General features: G+C 44.2%; 1 protein-coding gene across 3 annotated transcripts in view; it reads right to left on the bottom strand.

Annotated features, from left to right (window-relative positions):
* enox1 (ecto-NOX disulfide-thiol exchanger 1) overlaps positions 1 to 26001 on the bottom strand; it is a 377950-nt gene that overhangs the window by 275128 nt on the left and 76821 nt on the right. For all 3 annotated transcript variants that reach the window (XM_068040197.1, XM_068040198.1, XM_068040199.1), the window contains 3 exons: positions 23223 to 23396; positions 18025 to 18231; positions 16269 to 16502 (listed from right to left, as the gene is read on the bottom strand). In XM_068040197.1, the coding sequence (XP_067896298.1) occupies positions 16269 to 16502; positions 18025 to 18231; positions 23223 to 23396 (615 nt within the window). The remainder of the gene's footprint in view (positions 1 to 16268; positions 16503 to 18024; positions 18232 to 23222; positions 23397 to 26001) is intronic.

Raw genomic sequence — 26001 nt, 5'->3', positions numbered from 1 at the left:
CTCAAAACCTAGACAAGCACTGAATTCTTCAAGTGTTTCCAACATTCAACACAATGTGACTAACATCAATTTTAAAGTAATGAGGCAAGTTAAATTGCAGCAGTAATATTTTGCTCATATTGGTTAGTCTTTGTTCAATTCATTTCTCTGTAATCATTTCTGACACATAGGAAAATATAATTAAATACAGTTCTTCCAGTCCTCTTCCATCTTGGCAAGTTTATTTCAAGAGCAGCACCCATTTTAAATGTGCAAAGCAAGAGGAAAAAGGGAGATACGTTGGTTACATTGGCAGCAGCAAACATGAGAATGACTCAGATGGGTAGATTCCATTAGGAATGACATAGTAATAGGAGATTTGACAGTTAGAGGGCTGGTTTCTAACTTTAGCAGTCCAGACCGAGAGTGCTGGATACTTCATTGCCTTTCAGGTGCTAGAAAACTAAAACAGATCATGGAAGGAGAGGGAAGTGTGCACTGGGGTTCCCCAGGGGTTGGTGTTGGGACCAATGTTCTTTTTGATATATATTGAAGATCTGGACTTGGGTATACAGGGCATAATTTCAAAGTTTGCAGATGACATGAAACTCGGAAGTTTAGTAAATAATGAGGAGGACAGTAACAGGCTTCAGGATAACAAACGGACTGGTGGAATAGGCAGACATATAGCAGATGAAATTTAACACAGAGAAGTGTGATGGGATCCATTTTTATAGGAAAATTGAGGCAAAGCAAGGTGAGGCAATATGAAATAAAGGATACAATTTTAAGGGGTGAAGGAACAGAGAGATTTCAGGTATATGCTCTCAAATCGTTGAAGGTGGCAAGACAGGTTGAGAAGGCTGCTTACAAAAGTGTATGGGGATCGTTGTCTTCATTAACAGAAGAATATAGTACACGAGAAAGGAGGTTATGCTAAACCTTTATAAAACACTGGTTAGACCTCAATGGGAGTATTGTGTTCAATGCTGGGCACCACACTTTAGGAAGGATGTCATGGCCTTGGAGAAGGTGCAGAAATGATTTACGAGAATGGTACCAAGGATGAGGGACTCCAGTTATGTGGAAAGACTGGAGAAGCTGGGGTTGTTCTCCTTAGAGCAGAGAAGGTTAAGAAGAAATTTGATAGAGGCGCTCAAAATCATAAATGGTTTTAATAGAGTAAATAATGAGTAATTGTTTCCAGTGGAAGAAGGGTCAATAACCAGATTTAAGGTGATTGGCAAAAGAACCAGAGGTGACACGAGGAAACATTTTATTACACAGCGAATTGTTGTCATCTGGAATGCATTGCCTGAAAGGGTGGTGGAAGCAGACTCAATAATAACTTTCCAAAGAGAATTGGATAAATACTTGAAGGAAAAAAAAAATACAGGGCAATGCCAAAAGAGCAGGGACTAATTGGAAAACACTTTCAAAGAGCCAGCACAAGCACAATGGGCCCAATGGTCTTCTTCTGTGTTGTATCATTCTTTGATTCTATGATTCTGGGAAGAGCAACAAGTCATCACTATCCATGTGCGAACCAACAATTAGAGGAAAGGAAAGGCGTGTAGTCTTGAAATGGATGTAGGAGAGGAGGAATAAAAGCAAGAAATGCTGGAAACACTCAGCAGGTCTGGCAGCATCTGTGGAGAGAGAAGCAGTGTTAACGTTTCAGGTCAGTGACCTTTCTTCAGAACTGGCAAATATTAGAAATGTAAAAGGTTTTAAGCAAGTGGGGGTGGGGCAAGAGATAGCAAAGGAGAAGGTGTAAATAGGACAAGGTCACAGAATAGCTGACCAGAAGGTCATGGAGCAAAGATATGTTAATGGTGTGTTGAAAGGCAAAGCATTCATACAGAAAGGGTGTTAACAGACTGAAAATTGAACAGCCGCAAGTACAAACCTGAAAAAAACAGTGGGTAAGCAAACTGAACAAACTAAGTTGAAATAAAATAAAATAAACACAAACAAATATATAAAAAAAAGGAAAAAGAAAAAAAATAACTAAAAATAAAAGTAAAATGGGGGGCCCCTCATGCTCTGAAATTATTGAACTCAATGTTCAGTCCGGCATACCTAATCGGTAAATGAGATGCTGTTCCTTGAGCTTGCATTGATGTTCACTGGAACACTGCAACAATCCCAGGACAGAGGTGTGAGCATGAGAGCAGGAGGGAGTGTTGAAATGGCAAGCAACCGGAAGCTCGGGGTCCTGCTTGCGGACTGAGCGGAGGTGTTCCGCCAAGCGGAGAGGAGGAAGCAGACTTCAATTTGTGGTAATCTCTGGATTATATACTAGACCAGGGACAGATAGGAAGATTATATAGCTCAACATATAAATCAAGAGGTGGTGTCAGGACAAAGGTTTCCATTTTTTTGGGCTTTGGCACCAGTTCTAAAGTAGGTGGGAGCTATTCCACAAGGATGAATGCCATCTGAATGGGAATGAAGCTCATGTACTGGTCAAACAGAGAAATGATAAAGTGAATAGTCATTTAAATCAGGAAGGAAAGGTTGGGGGTGAGGGGAGGCGGAAGCAGAAGGAAAATAAAGAGAGAGAGAGAGAGAGCAACTAGAGAATGTAAAAATAGGTAGGGTAAATATACAGATAGAAAAAGGTTAGCATGCAGAAAGAATAATGGAAGCAGAAGAGGAAACTCAAATTGACCAGTTATAAACAGGGAAAATAATGAGATATAGGAATGAATTGTTAGCTTGGACCAACAACAAAAATCAAGGGAAAAGGAATAGTGTCAATACAAATGGAAAGAGAGAAAGTGCATGTACTGTAATACTCAGAGTGCAGAGAGAGGGTGATTATAGATTTAATAGCACTGACAGAACCTGAGTGGAAAATAAAACATATTGGATTATAATATTTTTAGGAGAAGCAGAATAGGCGAGAGAGGATGAAAATATTGGTGAAAGAGGGAATTCCTGCTGCAGAGCAAACTAATGTAGACAATAACAAAACTCTTCCTCTAGGAGATTTTAATAACCCACTCATTGATTGGGGCAGGGCGGGAGTAAATGGAGAAAACAGGATGAAATTTCTAAAATGTGTGCAGCTTCATTTCCCCAGCAGTATGTCTGTGTACCTGTAAGGGGAGAGGTGTTGCTAAATTGAGTTAATAAAATAAATCAAGTCAATCAGCTAAATCTGGACAAGGACCTCAGGAGTAGTGACTGTGGGCAAAGCTTTCAATTTCAATGGGAGTGGAAAATGGGTGATTTTGGATAGGAGAATAGGCAGCCAATCTGATATGACCTATTCCACACCTCTGCTTAAGATGAAAGTTCCAGTGCATAATATGATCAAACTTAAAATCCAAATAGAAAGTGAAAAAGATTCATCCAAAAAAGGGCACCAGGTTGAAATAAGGCAGAGTTGAGAAAGATGAGAAGGGAACTGGAACAGGAACATTTAAAACATTGGACGATGGATAAACAATTAGGTATTTTTTAAAAAAGGAGATTGCAAAGTTCTAGTATAAATATCAACCACTCAAGAGTACAAGGTGCAGGATTAATTAAGAGGTTAAAACCAAACTGAAACTGAAGAACAGGACATATAGGGCCTCGAGGTATGAGGAGGAGTTGGGACAATCAGAAGATCGAGAAAGGGATAAAGAAAGAAAGGAGGGAGTATGAAGAAAGAGTATCAAGATATTCTACAAAGATATTAATAAAAGGGGAATTTTTCTATGTGAAATTAGACAGTAAGAGGAAAGGATAGTGAGTTTGTAAAGGATATGCACAAATTGGTGGGGACATTTAACAAGGACTTCACTTTAATGTTTACAAAAGAGAATATTGGGGAGGAGGTAAATCCTGCATTGATATAGTAGAAGCAAAAGAAGCTGAGAAGCAAGGAACTGTGGAGCAGCAGAGAGATGTAGGGAATCTATGCACAGAAATCACTAAAAGCTAGTGGACAGGCACAAAAAATAATTCAAAAAGGTAATGGAATGTTTGCCTTCATCCCAAGCAGGCTGGAATACAAAGGGGTGAAAGTTATGCTGTAGTTATATAAATCTCTTGTTAGACTGCCTCTGGAATACTGAGTTCAGTTTTGAACATTGCCCTTAGGAAATACAAACTGACCTTGGAGGGGGTGCTGCATAGATTCACCAGAATGATAACAGGCCTACAAATTATGAAGACAGGTTGCATAGACTTGTCTTGTATTCTCTTGCGAGAGGAGATTGGGGATTAATTAATTGAGGTGTTTAAGATAATGAAAGGATTTGATGAGGTAGCATGAGAGATAAATAAATCCAGAACAAGGGGGCATAACCTTGAAATTAGAGGTAGGCCATTCAGGCTGATGTCAGGAAGCACTTCTTCACATAAAGGACAGTGGAAATCTGGAACTCTGTCCCTCAAAAAGCTGTTGAAGCCAAGTCGATTGAAAATTTCAAATCTGTGATTGATAGGTTTTTGTGAATGAATATGGAACCAAGGTGGATAAATGGGACTGAGATACAGATCAGACATGATCTGACTGAATGGCAAAACAGGCTCGTGAAACTGAATGGTCGATTCTTTTACATATGTTTTTACTGTTCTTAAAAGCAAATTGTTTCTCATAACATTTTCATACTTTGGAGATGTTGGCAGGAATTTAAGCTTCTCAAATTGGACGTCCTCGGAGGCAACTGAAGAGAAAAAATGGCAGACAATGATGTCAGAACGGCTCCCCGACATCACGGACACCAGATCGCCATTTTACCCTTGGTCGAGATGGGGATACCGCTCGCTGTCCGATTTAAGGCAATTGACGGTCAATTAAAATGATTAAAAAGCCAACTGACAGCCAGTTTATGTGGCCAGTTCCATTTTACATTCTGCACATGAATCACACGGTGGGGGAGGGGGGCGGGGGTGGTTGTGGGGTGGTCGCTGACCTGGCAGCTTTAAATGAGTGGCAACCAGTCTCTCACTGAAGGAATTGGAACTTTCTGTTTTGTGTGTTTTATTTAGCAGAAAATTCCTAGGTCGGGGCTGATATTGTTGGCTCACCAGGGCTCACTTGAGTGAGTAATACTCCTGGTAGGGCCACAGCATCAGTGATTTATCCCGGGCAGGGGAGGGAAGTTGCATTAAGGTGGTAACTGATGCCATATTCAGGCGTGCCAACCAGTTTATCAAGTTCCAGACAGACTCCGCCAGTCAGGCCGAGGGAGACAGAGGCTTCAGTGCCATCACTGGGTTCCCCATAGTCCTCGGCATGATTGACTGTTTACATGTGACCATTAGAGCACCTGCAGGCCAACCAGGGGCCTTCATTGATCAAAAGAGATTTTACTCAATGAATGTGCAAATAGTCTGCGACCACCACAAAAGTATATTGCAGGTGTGTGCTCTTTATCCAGGAAGCAGTCATGACGCATTCATTCTCCGGAATTCCCAGGTGCCAGGGCTTTTCAACCCCCCTGAACACCTCCAAGCGTGGACACTTGGCAACAGGGGTTACCCGCTGAAGACTGATGACACTGGTGATGAACCCACGGAATGAGACAAAGAAACAGTACAATTTAAAAAAAAAATTCATTCATGGGATGTGGGCGACGCTGGCCAGGCCAGCATTTATTGCCCATCCCTAATTGCCCTTGAGAAGGTGGTGGTGAGCTGCCTTCTTGAACCACTGCTGTCCATTTGGGGTAGGTGCACCCACAGCGCTGTTAGGAAGGGAATTCCAGGATTTTGACCCAGCGACAGTGAAAGAATTGCGATATAGTTCCAAGTCAGGATGGTGTGTGACTTGGAGGGGAACTTGCAGGTGGTGGTGTTCCCATGTATTTGCTGCCCTTGTCCTTCTAGTTGGTAGAGGTCGCTGGTTTGAAAAGTGCTGTCGAAGGAGCCTTGGTGTGTTGCTGCAGTGTATCTTGTAGATGGTACACACTGCTGCCACTGTGCGTTGGTGGTGGAGGGAGTGAATGTTTGTAGATGGGGTGCCAATCAAGTGGGCTGCTTTGTCCTGGATGGTGTTGAGCTTCTTGAGTGTTGTTGGAGCTGCACCTTTCCAGGCAAGTGGAGAGTATTCCATCACACTCCTGACTTGTGCCTTGTAGATGGTGGACAGGCTTTGGGGAGTCAGGAGGTGAGTTACTCGCCTCAGGATTCCTAGCCTCTGACCTGCTCTTGAGGCACGGTATTTATATGGCTACTCCAGTTGAGTTTCTGGTCAATGGTAGACCCTAGGATGTTGATAGTGGGGGATTCAGCGATGGTAATGCCGTTGAATGTCAAGGGGAGATGGTTAGATTCTCTCTTGTTGGAGATGGTCATTGCCTGGCACTTGTGTGGCGCAAATGTTACTTGCCACTTATCAGCCCAAGCCTGGATATTGTCCAAGTCTTGCTGCATTTCTACACGGACTGCTTCAGTATTTGAGGAGTCACGAATGGTGCTGAACATTGTGCAATCATCAGCGAACATCCCCACTTCTGACCTTATGATTGAAGGAAGGTCATTGATGAAGCAGCTGAAGATGGTTGGGCCCAGGACACTACCCTGATGAACTCCTGCAGTGATGTCCTGGAGCTGAGATGATTGACCTCCAACAACCACAACCATCTTCCTTTGCACGAGGTATGACTCCAGCCAGCGGAGGGTTTTCCCCCTGATTCTCATTGACAGTTTTGCTAGGGCTCCTTGATGCCATACCCGGTCAAATGCTGCCTTGATGTCAAGGGCAGTCACTCTCACCTCACCTCGAGTTCAGTTCTTTTGTCCATGTTTGAGGCAAGGCTGTAATGAGGTCAGGAGCTGAGTGGCCCTGGCGGAACCCATACTGAGCGTCACTGAGCAGGTTATCGCTAAGCAAGTGCCGCTTGATGGCACTGTTGATGACACCTTTCATCACTTTACTGATGATTGAGAGTAGGCTGATAGGGCAGTAATTGGCTGGGTTTGACTTGTCCTGCTTTTTGTGTACAGGACGTACCTGGGCAATTTTCCACATTGCCAGGCAGATGCCAGTGTTGTAGCTGTACTGGAACAGCTTGGTTAGGGGCGTGGCAAGTTCTGGAGCACAGGTCTTCAGTACTATTGCCGGAATATTGTCAGGGCCCATAGCTTTTGCAGTATCCAGTGCCTTCAGTCAATGCGAGCCATGCGACCACCAGAGTCACCAATGACCAGACTATAGGTCTTCTGAAGATGAGCTTTAGGTGCCTGGATCGTTCAGGTGCTGTCCTTCAGTATCCGCCAGCAAGGGTATCACTCATTGTGGCTGTCTGCTGCGCCTTACATAACCTGGCACCGCAGAGGGGGGAGGCCCTGGATGCTGAGGAAATTGTTCAGCACAAGGCATCCTCAGACGAGGAAGGTGAAGGGTTTGAGGAGGAGGATGGGGCGCAGCCACCTGGACGTCCAGGGGAAGCATTTGAAGGTTTGCAGGAGTTAAGTGCAAAGGAGGCTCGGGAGGCTCGAATACTCAGGCTTTCTCCTGATAGGAGGCTCATGAGCCATGCAGTCTGCCAGCGACTGACATGTCAATCTAATTTCTGCTGGAAGCCCAAAAACACTCACCTGCAAGGGATAATCTCAGCTGCTATGGTCTACCTTTCCCTCCAACACACCATGGCCCATTGGTACACCTCCCCAAGTCTCCATCTCATGCAGAAGAGAAGAGTTGCCTCATAAATCATCAGTTACTTGAGACATAAATAAGCAAAAGGAGAACTTTAATAAAGTTTGTGGAAAGTTGCACAAAAATGAATGTGAATCAAAATCACACCAGTGAAACCTAAGTGCAGTCACAGTGATTTTTAAAATCATTTCCGAGTTCTCCTACATGTTGATCCCCCTCGCCACCAGCTATCGCAGAGGCAGGTGGATGATCATGCTGCCCCGTGGCTTGGGATGATCTTGGCGGCCGTCCTCTGGCTGCCTGAGGCCGTGAGGGACCCGGCATGCTGAGGTGACCCTGAGCAGTCTCAGGACTGCCCTCTGTCTTCCTGGGATTCTGAGGTGCTCGTGTCACTGGCAGAGGAGCCAAGGACCTGCTGTACACATCAGGAGCTCCCTGAGAGGAGCCCCCAGATGCAGACAGCTGCTGCTTCTCTGCTGTCACGAGGCGCATTTGGGCCTCCCTCCTGACCTCAGAGAGATGCATTGACACTGATACACGGAGCTCACTGACACTGCGATGATGTGCAAGTCTCTGTGCATCTCCGGCAGGCACTGGGCAGTCTGCTGGAGCTGGCTGTCCACAGCACTCACCAATTTGTCAATGGAGGAAGCCGCACAGATGACAGGGACTGTGCAGAACTCATGGCCTGGAAGGAGTTCACCAAAGTCCGAGCCAGAGAACGCATCGTCTCTGGTAACTCCGCCAGATCTTCACGCATTGCACGCTGCACCTGCAGCATCTCCTGCCAAATGGATGTCAGTAGAGGCTCATCATTAGCTTGTAGTTCTGCACTGGCCTGGCCTCCCACAGTCTTCCGAGTGTCAGAGGCATCAGCTGAAACTCCCTTTGACAGCTGGTGCGGTTCTAAAACCAGGTTGTGACCATGAATTTGAATGCGCTATTAGTCCAACCGAGGTGACTATATCTGAACTGGTGCTTGGTGTAGGGAAAAGATGTGTTGCTACACCCTCTGAGGTCCCCTCCTCCTCCTCAGAGGTGGTCGAATGTCCCCTGGATACGTCTCTTAGCAGCAGCTGGGATTTACCTGCAGTGGCAAACAGAATGATCAGGTGTGAGTGACACTCCGGACTGAAGACATGTCTTAGACAGCAGTCTGGCCACATGTCTGTAACTTTGAACGTGTGAACAACCTTCATTGCCTGAAGCCCCTCCCTCCTCGCAACCCGCACTCTGAGGAACTCACCCTCCTGGCCAGGTGCTCCAGCCTCACCATCAGCAACTGACCGGCCTCCGTTCTTTCCAGCAAGCAGCAGTGCCTCCTCCTCCACAGGAGTGAGAATGGCAATGATTGGCACTCCACCACTGGTCCGTGCCCTCTCACCGGCATTCTGGGCCCTCTTCTCCTGTGGAGACACATGACAATCATTTCAGTTTCTTGACTTGAAGGAGCACCCGCTCATCACTCTTGCTGCATACTGCCTCTGGGACCATTGCCATTCAAGTGTAAGGTTGGCACACTTCTGGACCCTTGTGTAGGTCCGATGTGTCCGGCACATGCCTCATGACAGGGCTGCAGCCATTCACTCCAGATGGAGGGCTTCTACTTTGCAGCATCAACATCTTGATACCCACCCATATGAGTACAAAGCAATAAGGACTGAGACATGACTCTTACCCTGGCAGAGCGGTGAAGATTGTTGACCTGCTTGCAGTACTGGATCCATGTCCTCCTCACAACTCCATGGCTGCTGACCTCCTGCGCAACCTCCATCCAGGTCTTCCTGGTGATCTGGGGAAGCCTCCTCCTTCGGTCTTGATTTCATGACTTCCACACCAAAAAAAGGTAAGTTTTGTGGTCTCAAGTTTTAATCTCTGCAACAGAGCACGAGGAGATCGGCAAACCTCACCTTGACTACTGGACTTAATCAACTTTCATTTATTTCATCCTTTGTTGGCTGTTAGACTGGCTTTCTCCTTTTTTTGAGAATTTGCATATCTCTGTTTGATTCATTGTCAAGAACAATTATCATTGTAATGTAACATGGATTGAGCTAATCACAATCTCCATTCTTGTTTCACTCGAAAGCACACTGAAATTTTTTTTGGTATTATTCTGAGAGAGTAATTTAATTGTAGTCATTATTTCCCTAGTCTTTATGTAAATTATTAAATTATCCACAGTAATCTCTATTTTGCCTCTCTTTAGGTCAAGTGTCTCAATACCTACGTTCCCATTGTAATTTTGCCTTCTCTTTTTATTGTGATGTCTGGAGAATAAATATTTACTTTTAGGAGAAAACTGCCAGTGCAAACATGGAACGACTGATGGAAAATCTCCCTGGATCAGTAGGAAAATCAAGGGCTATAGATGGGTCTGGAGAAAATTGAACAAGATAGGCACAAAACAGATAGGCTAGCAGGGAAATCAGACACCACAGACTCACAGACTCACCTTGACCACCAGGGAAATTGAACTGCATCAGTGCATAGTCCTGTTCCATTAGCAGAGAAATCAGACACCACAGTTGTGTAGATGACCAAACAGCTTGTACTCTTCATTCACAGATCCATTTGGACCACAAGGTAAATAAACAGCACACTAATATATTTACAGGAGACCCACTGCAAGAATAGATACCACAGACTCTCAACAACTAGACAGCAGGAGACTGATAGATGAAACAGTTGCTCGCTTTTAGTGGCTGGCAGCAAACGTCACAACAGTGTACATGGTTTTTGAGACAATAATGATAAAATGGCATAATCCAAGCCAATGGAATATGAACAAAACAACAAATTCTCCCTTTGGGTATACATGACAACTTTAGATTGGCAGAAATTGACTGGGGAATGGGGAACTATTGGAGGTCAGTAGGTACAGGCTTAATCGTCACTTCCTGTGACTTCTCTTCTGCTTCCAGCTCAGTGACTCCAATACACTGGTGATGCAAACAATTATGTTTAAGTGCAAGTTATTTCTGTCCATTTAATACAGAACATAAGAGAACAACTGGACCTGTGTCGCAACGAGACCCATCATAGTCAAAGATTCTGTCCTTGCTACAAAGTGGAGAGGCAAAGTACAAGCAGCCATTGTTGGTTTTGCATTCCTTGAAAGTATTGAAAAGTTGAAATAAAAGCAGCAAATGCTGGAAATACTCAGCAAGTCAGGCTGCATCTGTGGGGAGAGAAACAGAGGTAACATTTCAGATCAATAACCTTTTGGTAGAGCTGGCAAAAGTTAGAGATTTAGTAGGTTTTAAGCAAGTACAGGGGCAGGGAAAGGAGGAAGGGGAGGAAAGAATAAAAGCGGAGGTCTGTGATAGTGTGGAAGACAGGAGAGATTAAGTGACAAAAAAATAAATGGCTACAGCTTTCCAGTGTGGAGGTGGTGGTGTAGTGGTATTGTCACTGGATTAGTAATCCCAGAACCCCAGGCTCATGCTCTGGAGACATGGCTTTGAATCCATCCCATTATGGCAGGTGGTGAAATTTGAATTCAGTTAATAAATCTGGAATTAAAAAAGCTAGTCTAATGGTGACGATATAACCATTATTGATTGTTGTAAAAACCCATCTGGTTCACTAATGTCCCTTTAGGGAAGGAAGTCTGCCATCTTTAGCTGGTCTGGCCTACAAGTGACTCCAGACCCACAGCAATGTAGTTGACTCTTCAAACATGCCCTCTGAAATGGCCTAGCAAGCCATTCAGTTTGAATAGGGATGGGCAACAAATGCTGGCCTAACCAGCGATGTCCACATCCCATGAACGCATAAAAAAAGTCAAATGTTGAGTTCAACAATTTCAGATCATATACACTGCTCCCATTTTTTCCGACAGCAGCTGTTGGCAATGATTCTGCTCTTTGCACCAATTCTAGACACATCTTTTGTTTCTTTACTTGTCCCATTACCATCTCCTTTTGCCTTGCACCATCATCACATTTGTCATTTAATCTCTCTTGCCTTCCATCCTATCACAGAACTGCCCTTTTGCTTTTTCCTCCCCTCCCCACTTCCCTACCTCTGCACTTGCTTTAAACCTGTTACACCATTCTAATGAAAGGTCATTGACCTGAAACGTTAACTCTGCTTCTCTCTCCACAGATGCTGCCAGACCTGCTGAGTATTTCCAGCTTTTTCTGTTTTTATTTCAGATTTCCAGCATCCAAAGTATTTTTTGCTTTTTGTTGAAGTATTGAAAGGTAATACATTTTGGGAAAACTCAAAAGTGATACAAAAACTTAACTGAAATAGACTTAATGGTAAAATAAATATGTTAACGAAATTCATCAACTTTTTATCTCTTCAGGTTTTGCATTTACACTTGCTCTGAAGTGCAGCTTTGGTATTGCTAATAGAATAATGGTGACAATAATGAACTTGGTGTAATGAAGCAGTTCTCTATCAGTTTAGCTTTGCAGAGATTCCTTTAATTCAGTCATCAGTCATGGGGGGATTTTCCATAGGTTCCCACTTGTTCACTGGAGCTTCAATGGAAGAGCTGTGGAAACCTGGAGAAAATGGCATAAATGCCATAAAGCATTTGTTCAGCAGATTCTCCAGCTCTTTTCAAAACTTACGCCAAGTGAGTGAAGAACCCCAGTGAAATTCAGCCCAAGGAATTTAAAGCTACTGTCAGAACCTGCCCCAGGTTTAAATTAATATAAATGTTGCACGCTCCTCAGTTGTCTGCAGTGTGTTATTTGCTTAGTCATTTGTATGGCAGGCAGTTATTTTCCCAATGTGGTTAACAGTTATTCAAACCCTGGACAGTCCAGTTCTCAGAGATATTTAAAGAGACACAGATGTTTGATTTTGAAAGTCAGGTTGAAACATAGTCGAGACATAGTTCCGACTAGCATTGCTTCCACAATAGTTAGAAATAGAAAGAAGTACTGCACACAGCAATGCACCAAGCCTCCTTTGACAGCACCTTCCAAACCCATGACCTCTACCACCTAGAAGGACAAGGGCAGCAGATGCATGGGAACATCATCACCTGCAAGTTCCCCTCCAAGTCACACACCATCCTGACTTGGAACTATATCGCTGTTCCTTCACTGTCATTGTCAAAATCCTGGAACTCCCTTCCTAACAGCACTGACTGCAGTGGTTCAAGAAGGCAGCTCACCACCACCTTCTCAAGGGCAATTAGGGATGGGCAATAAATGCTGGCCTAGCCAGCGACACCCATATCCCATGAATGAATTAAAAAAACAAGTTATTCATAAAACAATAGTTTAGCATTCATGCTGCAACTTTTTAGGAACATAAGAATTGCGAGATGAAATATGACCATGGTCCATCTTGACCTTCACCATCATGCTAGTCCCATGATACAACAATAATGGAGTTGTTGACTAATCACAGCAATCAACTTCGAGCAGCTGGTCTACAACAAACCCAGACGTGAGGTGAGGAAAACCCCAGTGGTTTGGGAACCAAAGGTGAGATGGTGGCAAAGTGGTGATGTCACTGAACTAGTAATCCAGAGGCCCAAGCTAATTCCCTGGGAACACTAGTTCAAATCCCAACACGGCAGCTGGTGGGGAATTTAAATTCAATTAATTAATAAAATATCTGGAATTGAAAGCTAGTCTCAGTAATGGCGCCATGAAACTATCATCAATTGTTGTAAAAACACATCTAGTTCACTAATGGCCTTTAGGGAAGGAAATCTGCCATCCTTACCTGGTCTGGCCTATGTGTGAGTCCAGACCCACAGCAATGTGGTTGACTCTTAACTGCCCTCTGAAATGGCCTAGCAAGCCACTCAAGAGCTGCAAAATTAAGCTGCAGAAACATCATTACAGTGAGCGAGTGGTCAATCTATGGGACAGGCCTTGCCAGTGATGCCCACATCCCATAAAAAGAATAAAAAAGGTCCAAAAATGACCTGTTCCTTGCAAGCCTGCTACACTTACCATATGCCATGTCTCAGTGAATCAATACTAGCTGCTTCCACCAACTCCCTAGGGAGCCTATCACATAGATTGACCACTCGCTCACTGTAATGATGTTTCTGCAGCTTAATTTTGAATTTGCCCCCTTCAAGCTCAGGCCATATCCTCTGGTTCTACTGTTCTGGACAAGGCAAAATAGCTTATCATCTATATCATCTAGTCCTTTTAGAATGCTAAAAACAGCAATAACACCTCTCAACCTTTCTCTATCCGTGAGAACATGCTTAATTTACACAATCACTCCTCATATTTCAATCCCTCCATCCCCTCAAACATTCTGGTTGCTCTCTTGTGTATCCTTTCAATAGCTGCAATATCCTTTTAGTACTGTGGGGACCAGAACTGTATGCAGTATTCTCAATGTGGTCACGCCCATGATTTATAAAGTGGCTGGATTATCTCACTATTGCAATTTTTACCTCAACTACCTCAATTTTATTGTTTTGAACTTGAGAGACTAGATAGAGGATAGAGAATAAATTAATTAATAGTTTAAATCAGAAATAAAGTCTGGTGCTTTGAGGCTCTACTACTAACTGGAGTCAGAGGAGAATTCCAATATGGCCAATAATTAAGGGAAAGGTTATTCTCTTTATTCTGCTTGAGATGTTACAGAAAGTTTACATAGATATCAAGGCGAGTGAAGATATTCTTGAAGGATTAGGCAGCTGGACTCACCTGTGAGAATGATCTAAGATCTGAAAAGTCTGGAGTAAGAAGGATAGAAAATACCCTAAAAATTAAGAGCTGCCTTAAATTATTCTCAATCTTGATGAATTATATATGCAATGTTATCATCGTGAAAAATGATTTTGATTTTTGGGCTTGAAGCCGATAATTAAGAACTCAGAATAAAGACATTTTTGCATTAATATGAGAAATGCTCCCAAAGTAATGACTAAATACAGTTTTTTTACCCCTATACCGATTTTGTGATAAATGTAGTCTAACCAGCAATTTCTCTCAGTGCCTTCCTGTATATGTTCAAGGGAATAGCAGGTACTATCAATGTGCAAGCAGGATAGCAGATCTGATGCAATTCACAAGCAAGGAATTAGTTTTTTTCATTGCTTTGTTCGCTTGCAATGCTTAACAGATGAATTAGGTTTGAAAAGGTGAAATGCAGTTCACATTGTTAACCTAATAACTATTACTAAACTGAAATGGAAGCGTCACTGATGGAGTAGGAGTGTTCTTCTGAATTTGGATTAAGGTATATTGTTGGATCAGTAAAGAATGTGCTTCACTCTGTAACTTGCTGCACTGTGGCTGACCCAGGGTTACTCAGTGTTGACAGTGGGTACCAAAAGTGTAGCAACTATACCCCAGACTGGAATTACTCACAAAATTTACCTCACTCCAATCTATGTATTTTATTTAGATGTGCATCTGTATGGGACTATGTGTGTACGTATATTTATCCGTGTGTTTGTGTATGTGGGACTGCGTGTGCATGTATGTTTGTGGAAGTTTATGTGTATGGGGGACTGTGTATGCGTATGTGTGTGTATGTGTGTGTTACTGTGGGCTGGATTTTATGGGCCCACTGTGAGATAGGGTTGGAGGCGGGGGAGCCCATAGAATCACTTTAGGTGGTGGGGTGAGGGGGGTGCGGAGGGCTCATTGCTACCCCATCGCCAAGCAATTTTGATGGGGGCTGGATAGGTTGAAGATGGCCTTCCCACCCAGTGGCCAATTGAGGCCCTTAAGTGGCCATTAATAGGTTTACCAGTGGCAGGGACAGCGCCTTGTAAAATGAGGCGCCTCCTTGTGGGCTTGGTGGGAGGGGGTCCCTCCTCCGTGGGTAATCTGTGGCCCACAGAGGACCCCTGCCAGCAAAACCTCCACCTCCATGGAGCCACCTCCTTTCCCCTGGACTTGATGCCCACCCACCCTCGCAGGGGTATTCTGGACTGGCCCTGGGGACCCCACCAGTGCTAGACCTGGGTACAAGGCCTCTGCAATACCGGCAGTGGTCACTGCTCTTGGTGGCACTGATGATACTGCTGAACTGCCAGCACTGTGATTGGGTCTTCCAAGGGACGGAGATCCCAGCGTTGGAAACTTGGCTTCCGGAAAAACGGAGGATCAGGCTGGGGTGGGGGGGGGCTCAAAAAAACCGAGGTGGGGTTCCCGTGCCTTCCCAGCCTGGCACCGGGCGTCCTGCCAGCTGCACAAAACCCAGTGTGTGTGAGACTCTGAGTGTGTGTGTGTGTGTGTGTGTGTGTGAGACTCTGAGTGTGTGTGTGTGTGTGTGTGTGTGTGTGTGTGTGTGTGCGCGCACTTGTGTTTGTGGGACTGTGTGTGTGTGTGTGACCATGTGTGTGTAACTGTGTATGTATGTGTGTATGTATGTGTGTGCAAATGTGTGTGCGTGTGTTCAGTTGAATGGAGAAAGTCCAGTTTATCTTTTGAAATTCAAGCACATTAACATCTGATAAACTTGACTCATGGCCAGAAACAATTCCATCAAAGTCACACATTTGGGGACAGGTCCTGTGAATCAAATGTGTTTGTTTATTGTCTGTGTTAAAATTGATATTCACTTTGTTTAGGAAAAATGTTTTTAAGGGTGTTCGCTCAGCTGTGCAATGATGACTGTCGGCTCCACTTGTCTCCTGCTAAATACACTGACAGTAGATGAAGTTAGCATTGAATATATGCAGTCCTATACAGCCCAGTTTAACACTGTTTCAATGTAATATATTCAGGAGTACCTTTGAGCTTCTCAGCCATTAGGCTGGCTTCATGCTCTGAATAGTGCACAATCGGTGCAGGAGAGGGTGGCCTCAGATGTTCATCTTCCAACATGCGCCGGTGACGTTCCTCTCGCGCAAACATGCGCTGCATACACTCCCACTCGTACAAATCATCTCTCGCCTGAGCAAAGTCCACGTGCAGGCGGCCTGTGTCCTTCTTGTCTGTGCTCGATCCCAGCCTCATGCGATAGCCTGAACGTGAAGAGACATTCTTAGAAACTAAACTAAGCCAGTGGTGTTAATTATTAGGGTTTAACGGTAGAGTGGGCAATGACACCTGCAGCTGTACAATCCCTACCGCTGGGCGCCTGACTTCATACATAACAGTGACTACACTTCAAAAGCAATTCATTGGCTATGAAGAGCTTTGGACATTCTGAAACTGTGGTTAGCACCGCAGCCTCACAGCTCCAGGGACCCGGGTTCGATTCTGGGTACTGCCTGTGCGGAGTTTGCAAGTTCTCCCTGTGACCGCGTGGGTTTTCACCGGGTGCTCCATTTCCTCCCACAGCCAAAGACTTGCAGGTGATAGGTAAATTGGCGGCCGTTGTAAATTGCCCCTAGTGTAGGTAGGTGGTAGGGAATATGGGATTACTGTAGGGTTAGTATAAATGGGTGGTTGTTGGTCGGCACAGACTCAGTGGGCCGAAGGGCCTGTCTCAGTGCTGTATCTCCAAATAAATAAAATAAATGCAAGTTTTTTTCTTTCCTTTCTTGAAGTCGTGTGTGGTTTATTTTGAATTTTCTTTTGTCTTATTTTGTGTAGGCTTTCTGGTGATAGTTTATTTTTCACTGAATCCCTCCAGTGTCTCTCTATCCTAGTTAGTGACACCTCTGCCCAGGTCACCTGGAATGACAGATGGGATAGTTACTTGCGTGGAGTTGTCACCACCCCAAGAGATGAGATGGGTGACAGTGTATAGGTGGGGCCAGCTCAGCTCAATCTCTCTCCTGCGTGTCCCGTTTGCTTAATCTCACTCATGTGCTGCTCTCTTCATTTACAATGATGCACTATATGGGAACCACTCTGCAGCTAGTCTGACATTACCAGTCCATTAAAAACCATTGGGCAACTTCACAATCAGGTGAGTGAGTAGAGCAAGTTTCCAAAAACTCTGCTTTAAATCTCAGTGAAGCTGACTGGAGAAACTTGTCAACTTTTCACCTATGGGGGAGACAGACATTGGTATTTGACTGGAAAAGGCTGGGGATAACTTGTTCAGCAGCTCCACCTGCCATTTATAATTCTAGTCATGAAAGTTCTCATCAGACACATTGCTCGTAATAAAGTCTGGAATTTTACTGGCACGCCGTGGGTGCCACCGCCGAGACCAAATGCGGGTCCCAAGCTGGCAGGGGTGAATGGCGGGACTGCGGAGAGAAATTTACTGGTGGCAACCAATTAAGAGGCCGCCTCTAGGTACCTGGTAGTCTCCCACCCTGTCCGGTGCTGTTCGGGGAAGCCGGTAAAATTCTGGTGGGGGTCTAAAATGGCCGTTAATAAGCCAGTTAATTGGATTAACTGGCCACCCGCCTCTAGAGAACTGTTAAAATCTTAGCTTAAAGTTTCCCAGGGTTGGGGTGGGCACTGAATATTTGCAGTTATCTGTTGAACTTTAGCATGAATCTATCTTTTACTTTCTGTCCCAGAATTGTTTCAGTGAGTGTTCTCACATGTTCACAGTACGAAAGAAGAGATACAGACGCGGAGCACCTGACAAGTAGATAGCCTTGTCCACCATGAACTCTTCGGCAAAGCGGATGTGGCAGAAGTTCTTCTTGCTTTTGCGAATGGCCGTAATATCCCCACAATGCTCAAAAACCTCGCGAATGACTTCCTCGGCAGCATTTTCTGGCAAGCCTCCCACAAACACAGTCTTGCAGCCAGGCGGCCGATCACGGATGGCCGGCGGAGGAAGGTCTGCAGATGCAACAAAACAGAAGACTCAACCGAAACAGTCCTGCACATTCCTGCACATGAGTTCCGAAGAAGGGTCACTGAACCGAAACGTTAACTCTGCTTCTCTTTCCACAGATGCTGCCAGACCTGCTGAGTGATTCCAGCATTTCTTGTTTTTGCTGTACATTCCTTATGTGGGTAAGAGTGAGACACTCAGTAAACTAGACTAAACAAATGAAACTCCTGCTTTGCATTCTCCAATGTGTTAGCCTGTATCAGTTGGGTCTCATTCTCTGATGCTTTGAAATCCTCACCAGGATGCTTCCTGTTTCTCTTCTCTATTCACCTTAAAAATAATGGCAAACCCTGTTGACCTAGTGGCTGATTATAGTCAATTATTGTCCAATAACACGATATGAATTACCCATTGGTGCAATAAGCATTACAATGTGTGGCAAAACAACCGATGCCGTAATCAGTCATGAAGCATACACCATTATGGTTCGCTATTAAGAGCATGAATCTTCACTCGAGATTACTAGGCTGTTCCATAAAGGGACTCCATTTTCACTACAATCTGGATGTTCACTTTAATTGCTCATTTGCTTAAACATTAATGTAACCCAAGGATCATAATAACAGATCCCTCACTGTGTGTCTCAGATTTGATATTCTGGCATCTTACCATGTCTGAAGACAAATTGATGACTACGCTCATGATTCTACACAGTAAACCAACACACGGATTTATTTTCTATGAATACAGAATACCATTTTCACAGTGAGATTTATCTAGTTCTTATTGTTCCAAGGCACCAAAATAATTGATTATGGAATCTATTTCCTTTATTACGGGCTAAATTCACTTTATAAATCAGCAGCCTGTGAACTCACTAGCGGGAGCATCAGAAAATGAGACCTTGCTATTTTCAATTTGACTGGACCAGGCTCAAAACTGGCGAAGGCAGACTTTTCTAGAGAGATAAATGGACAGAGGCTGATCTCACAATCATCACTCAGTTCTGTATGGCAAGAATTGACTTACTGAGTTGCCAAACAAAACTACCACTTTGAAGAAGAAACATCCCCCACCCCTCCTCCATGGTGTGGGGCCTATGACAGCTATGTTATCACTTTAGCTAAATTGCATTCACCCTGTTGGATGATTGAATGGAATTTATTCCAACAGCAAAGGTTCACACAGCTCTTGGCAGGTGCTCAATGGCTTCCATTCACTCAAACTGAAGTGGGACATGAGAATACATACCTTTTAGACAGCTGATTTGTCTGATATTCCAATTAATTTGCCCTAAGGAACAAGATAGCTTGTGTATATTTACAGAGAATGACTGTTATATTTCCTGGTCACATCATTCTCAGCTTTGAGACAAGTCATCCATTTTAAGTTGTTCACATCTCGAGATCTTATCATGCAAGAATAGGTGTTGACATCACAGTTTGGCTGTAACAATTAGGGTGGGGGTGGGGGGGGGTTGCGGGCAGGAAGTCTAATGGATAAGTAGCCAGGATCTTTCTTGTTCCTTAGCAGGAAATGGCAAGTGGCGTTCCCAGACATCTGTTCATTGTACTGATTGATGACTTGGATGAAGGAATACAAAGTTGTATGGAGTGCTTTCAGCTGCCTAGGCCTAGGATCTGGAATTCCCTCCCTAAAACTCTATATGTCTCTCACCTTCTTTAAGGTGCTCTTCACAACCTACCTCTTTGACCAAGCTTTTGGTCATCTGCCCTGATATCTCATGAAGTGGTTCAGTGTCAAATTCTGTTTGATAATGCTTCAATGAAGTGCTTTGGATGTTTCACTAGGTTAAGGGTGTTATATAAATGCAAGTTGTTGCTGGGTTGAGCACTACCTAGAACTGCACTCCAGGGAGAATGTTGTCACTGAGACCGCTCTCAATGCAGCCCAGCCTCTACCAGTCATGGATGAGCTGGACGTACAGCCAACAAAATCGGAACTCAGTGATGCCATTGATTCTCTAGCCAGCGGAAAAACCCCTGGGAAGGATGGCATTACCTCTGAAATAATCAAGAGTGCTAAGCCTGCTATATTCCATGAACTGCTTTGCCTGTGCTGGGACGAGGGAGTAGTACCTCAGGACATGCGCGATGCCAACATCATCACCCTCTATAAAAACAAAGGTGACCGCGGTGACTGCAACAACTACTGTGGAATCTCCCTGCTCAGCATAGTGGGGAAAGTCTTTGCTCGAGTCACTTTAAACAGCCTCCAGAAGCTGGCCGAGCGCGTCTACCCTGAGGCACAGTGTGGCTTTCGTGCAGAGAGATCGACCGTTGACATGCTGTTCTCCCTTCGTCAGATACAGGAGAAATGCCGTGAACAACAGATGTCCCTCTACGTTGCTTTCATTGATCTCACCAAAGCCTTTGACCTCGTCAGCAGACGTGGTCTCTTCAGACTACTAAAAAAGATCGTATGTCCACCAAAGCTACTAAGTATCATCACCTCATTCCATGACAATATGAAAGGCACAATTCAGCTTAGCGGCACCTCATCGGACCCCTTTCCTATCCTGAGTGGCGTGAAACAGGGCTATGTTCTCGCACCCACACTGTTTGGGATTTTCTTCTCCCTGCTGCTCTCACATGCGTTCAAGTCTTCAGAAGAAGGAATTTTCCTCCACACAAGGTCAGGGGGCAGGTTGTTCAACCTTGCCCATCTTAGAGCGAAGACCAAAGTACAGAAAGTCCTCATCAGGGAACTCCTCTTTGCTGACGATGCTGCTTTAACATCTCACACTGAAAAGTATCTGCAGATTCTCATCGACAGGTTCGCGGCTGCCTGCAACGAATTTGGCCTAACCATCAGCCTCAAGAAAACGAACATCATGGGACAGGACGTCAGAAATGCTCCATCCATCAATATCGGCGACCACGCTCTGGAAGTGGTTCAAGAGTTCACCTACCTAGGCTCAACTATCACCAGTAAACTGTCTCTCGATGCAGAAATCAACAAGCGCATGGGAAAGGCTTCCACTGCTATGTCCAGACTGGCCAAGAGAGCGTGGGAAAATGGCGCACTGACACGGAACACAAGAGTCCGAGTGTATCAAGCCTGTGTCCTCAGTACTTTGCTCTACGGCAGCGAGGCCTGGACAACGTATGTCAGCCAAGAGCGATGTCTCAATTAATTCCATCTTCGCTGCCTCCGGAGAATCCTTGGCATCAAGTGGCAGGACCGTATCTCCAACACAGAAGTCCTTGAGGCGGCCAACATCCCCAGCTTATACACACTACTGAGTCAGCGGCGCTTGAGATGGCTTGGCCATGTGAGCCGCATGGAAGATGGCAGGATCCCCAAAGACTCATTGTACAGCGAGCTCGCCACTGGTATCAGACCCACCGGCCGTCCATGTCTCCGCTTTAAAGACATCTGCAAACGCGACATGAAGTCCTGTGACATCGATCACAAGCCGTGGGAGTCAGTTGCCAGTGATCGCCAGAGCTGGCGGGCAGTCATAAAGGCGGGGCTAAAGTGTGGCGAGTCGGAGAGACTTAGCAGTTCGCAGGAAAAAAGACAGAAGCGCAAGGGGAGAGCCAACTGTGTAACAGCCCCGACAACCAATTTTATCTGCAGCACCTGTGGAAGAGTCTGTCACTCTAATATTGGCCTTTATAGCCACTCCAGGTGCTGCTTCACAAACCACTGACCACCTCCAGGTGCTTACCCATTGTCTCTCGAGACAAGGAGGCCAAAGAAGAAGAAGAATAAATGCAAGTTGCTGCTTTATCCAAGTTTGCAGATGACAATAAGTTCAGTGGGACAGTATGTTGTGCAAATGGACATGGACTGATTAAGTGAGTGGGCAAGTGTGAGGTCATCCACTTTGGACCCAAGAAAAATAAATCCAAGTATTTTCTATATGATGAGCACCTTAGGACTGCAGAGTAGATTTGGAAAGTCCAAGGACACAAATCATTCAAGGTTAATAGAGAGGTACAAAAAACAATCAGAGAGGCAAATGAAATGTTGGTCTTTATCTCAATAGGGCTGGGTTACAAAGGAGAGAAAATGCTGCTTACGTTGTGCAGGGCCCTGATCAAACCCCATCTACACATTGTACCACAGGAAGGATATATTGGCATTGGCTGGGGTGATGTGCAGAATGATATCTGTGATTAGAGGGTTTAATTATGAGGACAGGTTACATAAACTTGACTTGTATTCCTTTGCGTTTAGGAAGTCGTGGGGTGATCTGATCAAAGTTTTAAAATGTTGAAAAGGATTTGATAGGGTAGATAGAGAGAAGCTATTTCCTCTGGTGGAGTAATCAAAAATAAGGAGGCACAATCTTACAACTAGAGCGACGCCATTCAGGAGCGAAATCAGGAAGCACTTTTTTACACAACAGGGAGCAGAATCTGGAACTATCTCAGCCAAATGGCTGTGGATGGTGGAGCAATTGTAGCTTCCAAAAGTGAGATGAATAGATTTTTGTTAGGTAAGGACTTCAAGGGATGGGGAGCTAAAGTGGGTAAAAATGGAATAGAGGTGCAGGTCAGCCATGATTTAATTGAGTGGCAGAGCAGGCTTGAGGGGTTGAATGGCCTAATCCTGTACTGAATGCTCCTATGTTCCTAAACCTGGGCCTCAACTGAGAGGACTCTTTGCAGTCAAGCACAGATATGATATCCGGCATGGACCTGATGGGTGGAATGGCCTCCTTTTGTGCTGTTATGACTCTATGACTCTTTATGTAGTCCCAAGATCAGAACATTCGATGAAAGCCTTCTCTTAAGTAGAGTAAGCAATATAATACAGTCGAGTACATGGCTGACTGTTAGTTCCCATTCTAATACTGACCATTCTGAAATAAGCACCCATCTGATCTAAAATTAAGCATATAGTGACAGCTTATTGGTGCACTCCCAAAACTATTTCAGCTTACAGTTTCACAACAATTGTTCTCCTCACCCTCAACCTACCCGGATATATCCAAGCTATACAACGATGTGATACTCAGACTTACTTGGGTTGGCTGGAAAGAGGGTACAGCTTGTGCAGTGGATAATTTCTTTCATTACCGGTAACCCTGGTGGGACAGCTGGCCGCAGTAAGCTTATCCCAGTCATCATTGGGTTGACTGGCGCCATTCCAGTCATTAGCCCTAGGCCATGTTCAAATGCTGGAACACAGATGGGATCTATAGACACAAGAAAATTATTGTTACTCTTTCAGCAGATTCATCACGTGTTAGCTACCTTTAGATAAAACACCTTGCTTCAATTACAGATGCATTATGAGCAAGGCTCCCAGCATGTAACCTCCCTTGATGGGATAAGAGACGGTAATATTATTTTAATTGAAATTTGTGGTTGAGACTTGTGAGGCTAACCAACCCAGGAGCATCAAAGGTTTAAATGAAATTCAGAAAGCTTATGCTGTATATAGGCATACAGAAAACTGACAGAATCTGACCAGCATGCATTGTGAAGGCTAAAAGGTACCCTGTTAACATCTGCAAGCTGTTTTCATTACAGATAAACCAAGTCAATGGTGAAAAAACACTTTAAGGCTGTGGAATGTTTAGTAAAATGTGGAAAAGTCATAAAAATTGAGTTGAAACCAATAAACAGAATACTTCAAATCAATGTTTCGCTTTGATGCCACGTTAGATCGTTAGAGAAGCTTCACATGCACAAAAATATGGCATCATGTGTCTGGAAACATGAAGATAAGAGATTGACATGACTGAACATGTTTTTAAAAATGTTAATTCAGCTGGTCTAAGTGGTCCAAAGTGTTTTGAAAAGTAGCGAGAGAGTGACACAAATTGACCATGATTGATGATGTCAGAATTTGTCTTTTTTTGAAATGAAGAGAAACTAACTGCACAAAAAGTTATGTTTTTTATATGCTTTATCAGATAAACTCTGAATTTAATTCAACATGCAACAACTTTTAAGAAAGTTTTTAAGAAAGAAAGAGGGACTCTGATTGTTTAATTGTCTTGTTGTTTTACAATGTGTTTGTGAACAGGAAAGGACGCTGCTATCGTGCTTACTGATAAAGATCTTGAAGGCATCTGGAACATCCATGAGGGGTGATGAAATTACTGAAGGAAATGTAAACATATTTTCATCATCAAAGCAGTCTCTAATATCGTGGTTTGAATAAAGAATTAGACACTTTATTGGACAATTGCAGCTTAAGGTGGATTTTGATAGGACAGTATGAAGCTGTCACTGGAACATCCTGCCTACCTTGGAAAGAAGAGTATAAAATTCATTGCAAAGAGTGTTTCAGTGCTGTAGCCAAGTAACTTGGTCAGATGGGAAGTTACCAGTCACTGGATGATCATATGTATATCTCCTTGTAATGTATTTGTGACCAGTGGCTGTGTTGGTAATTAGTATTGCTACCAAACCTAGTAAAGACATCAGTGTTTAACTTGGGCTTTGAGTGTTGTTGCATTATTTTTCATAATTCTCGTATTCAAACAGTAGAGCAAGCTGTCGAGGGGTAGAAGGTTACATCTTATAATGGGAGCACAGACCAGAAAATCAAACATCACTGTCAGCGTGCCGGATTCAGGGCACTGAGGTGACAATGGATTCACCTGATCTCCACTCCAATTAAGTTAGACTCTGCAGTGTTAGTGTGGCCTTGCAAGAATTGCCCTCATGTGTTTATTTTGAATACATACTTTTTGTTTTGCAGGAAGACACAAACCTGGCAACAGTTAGGAAAGAAAGAACTTGCATTTATATAGCGCCTTTCAGGAGCTCAAGATATCCCAAAGCGAACCTGTAAACTATGGACATCTTAGGGACTGGCATCGGCTGTCCTTTTTTTTTTTTGCAAGTGTCCTTGTTTTCAAGATAGTCATGATATGTACTGTAAACATTTTCAGTAGAATGGGGAGCTTTTTACCCAGCATACATAATGGGGTCCAGACGTGCAAATGTTCAATCCCAGAGATAGAGTGATTTCTCTGCCGCTCTGCATGCTGGGTAAAGAACTCCTCATTCCACACAAGCTGTTTCTTTCACAAAACCTGCAGTCACTTCGCGCTGACCTTCATACACTCACCTCACGGGAATTTTGGGGGGCAGAAAGGAAGTAAGCTGTATTGGAAATTGCCAGGGATCCCGACTCAGTGTAAGTTCCAGATACAGCAGCTTTGCTACAGACTGCGTATCGTGTTTTAGGGCTTGGTTCACTGAAGGTCAGAAGGGCTAAGTGGATGATCCATCTCGGCCTCCTCCTGAGGTCCCTAGCATCACAGATACCCAGTCTTCAGCCAATCCGATTCACTCCACATAATATTAAGAAACAGCTGAAGGCACTGGGTACTGCAAAGGCTATGGGCCTGACAACATTCCGGCAATAGTACTGAACAGCTAAGCTCCAGAACTAGACGTATCCCTATCCAAGCTGTTCCAGTATAGCTACAGCACTGGCATCTACCCGGCAATGTGGAAAATTGCCCAAGTATGTCCTGTACACAAAAAGCAGGACAAATCCAGCCCAACCAATTACCGCCCCATCAGTCTACTCTCGATCATCAGCAAAGTGATGGAAGGGGTCGTCGACAGTGCTATCAAGTGGCACTTGCTCAGCAATAACCTGCTCACTGACGTTCAGTTTGGGTTCCGCCAGGGCCACTCAGCTCCTGACCTCATTACAACCTTTGTCCAAACATGGACAAAAGAGCTGAACTCCAGAGGTGAGGTGAGAGTGACTGCCCTTGACATCAAGGTAGTATGGCATCAAGGAGCCCGAGTAAAAGTGGAGTCAATGAGAAT

The sequence above is a fragment of the Heterodontus francisci genome, chromosome 10, assembly GCF_036365525.1.
Source record: "Heterodontus francisci isolate sHetFra1 chromosome 10, sHetFra1.hap1, whole genome shotgun sequence".
Taxonomy (NCBI): domain Eukaryota; kingdom Metazoa; phylum Chordata; class Chondrichthyes; order Heterodontiformes; family Heterodontidae; genus Heterodontus; species Heterodontus francisci.
This window is presented reverse-complemented; position numbering and strand designations above follow the sequence as displayed.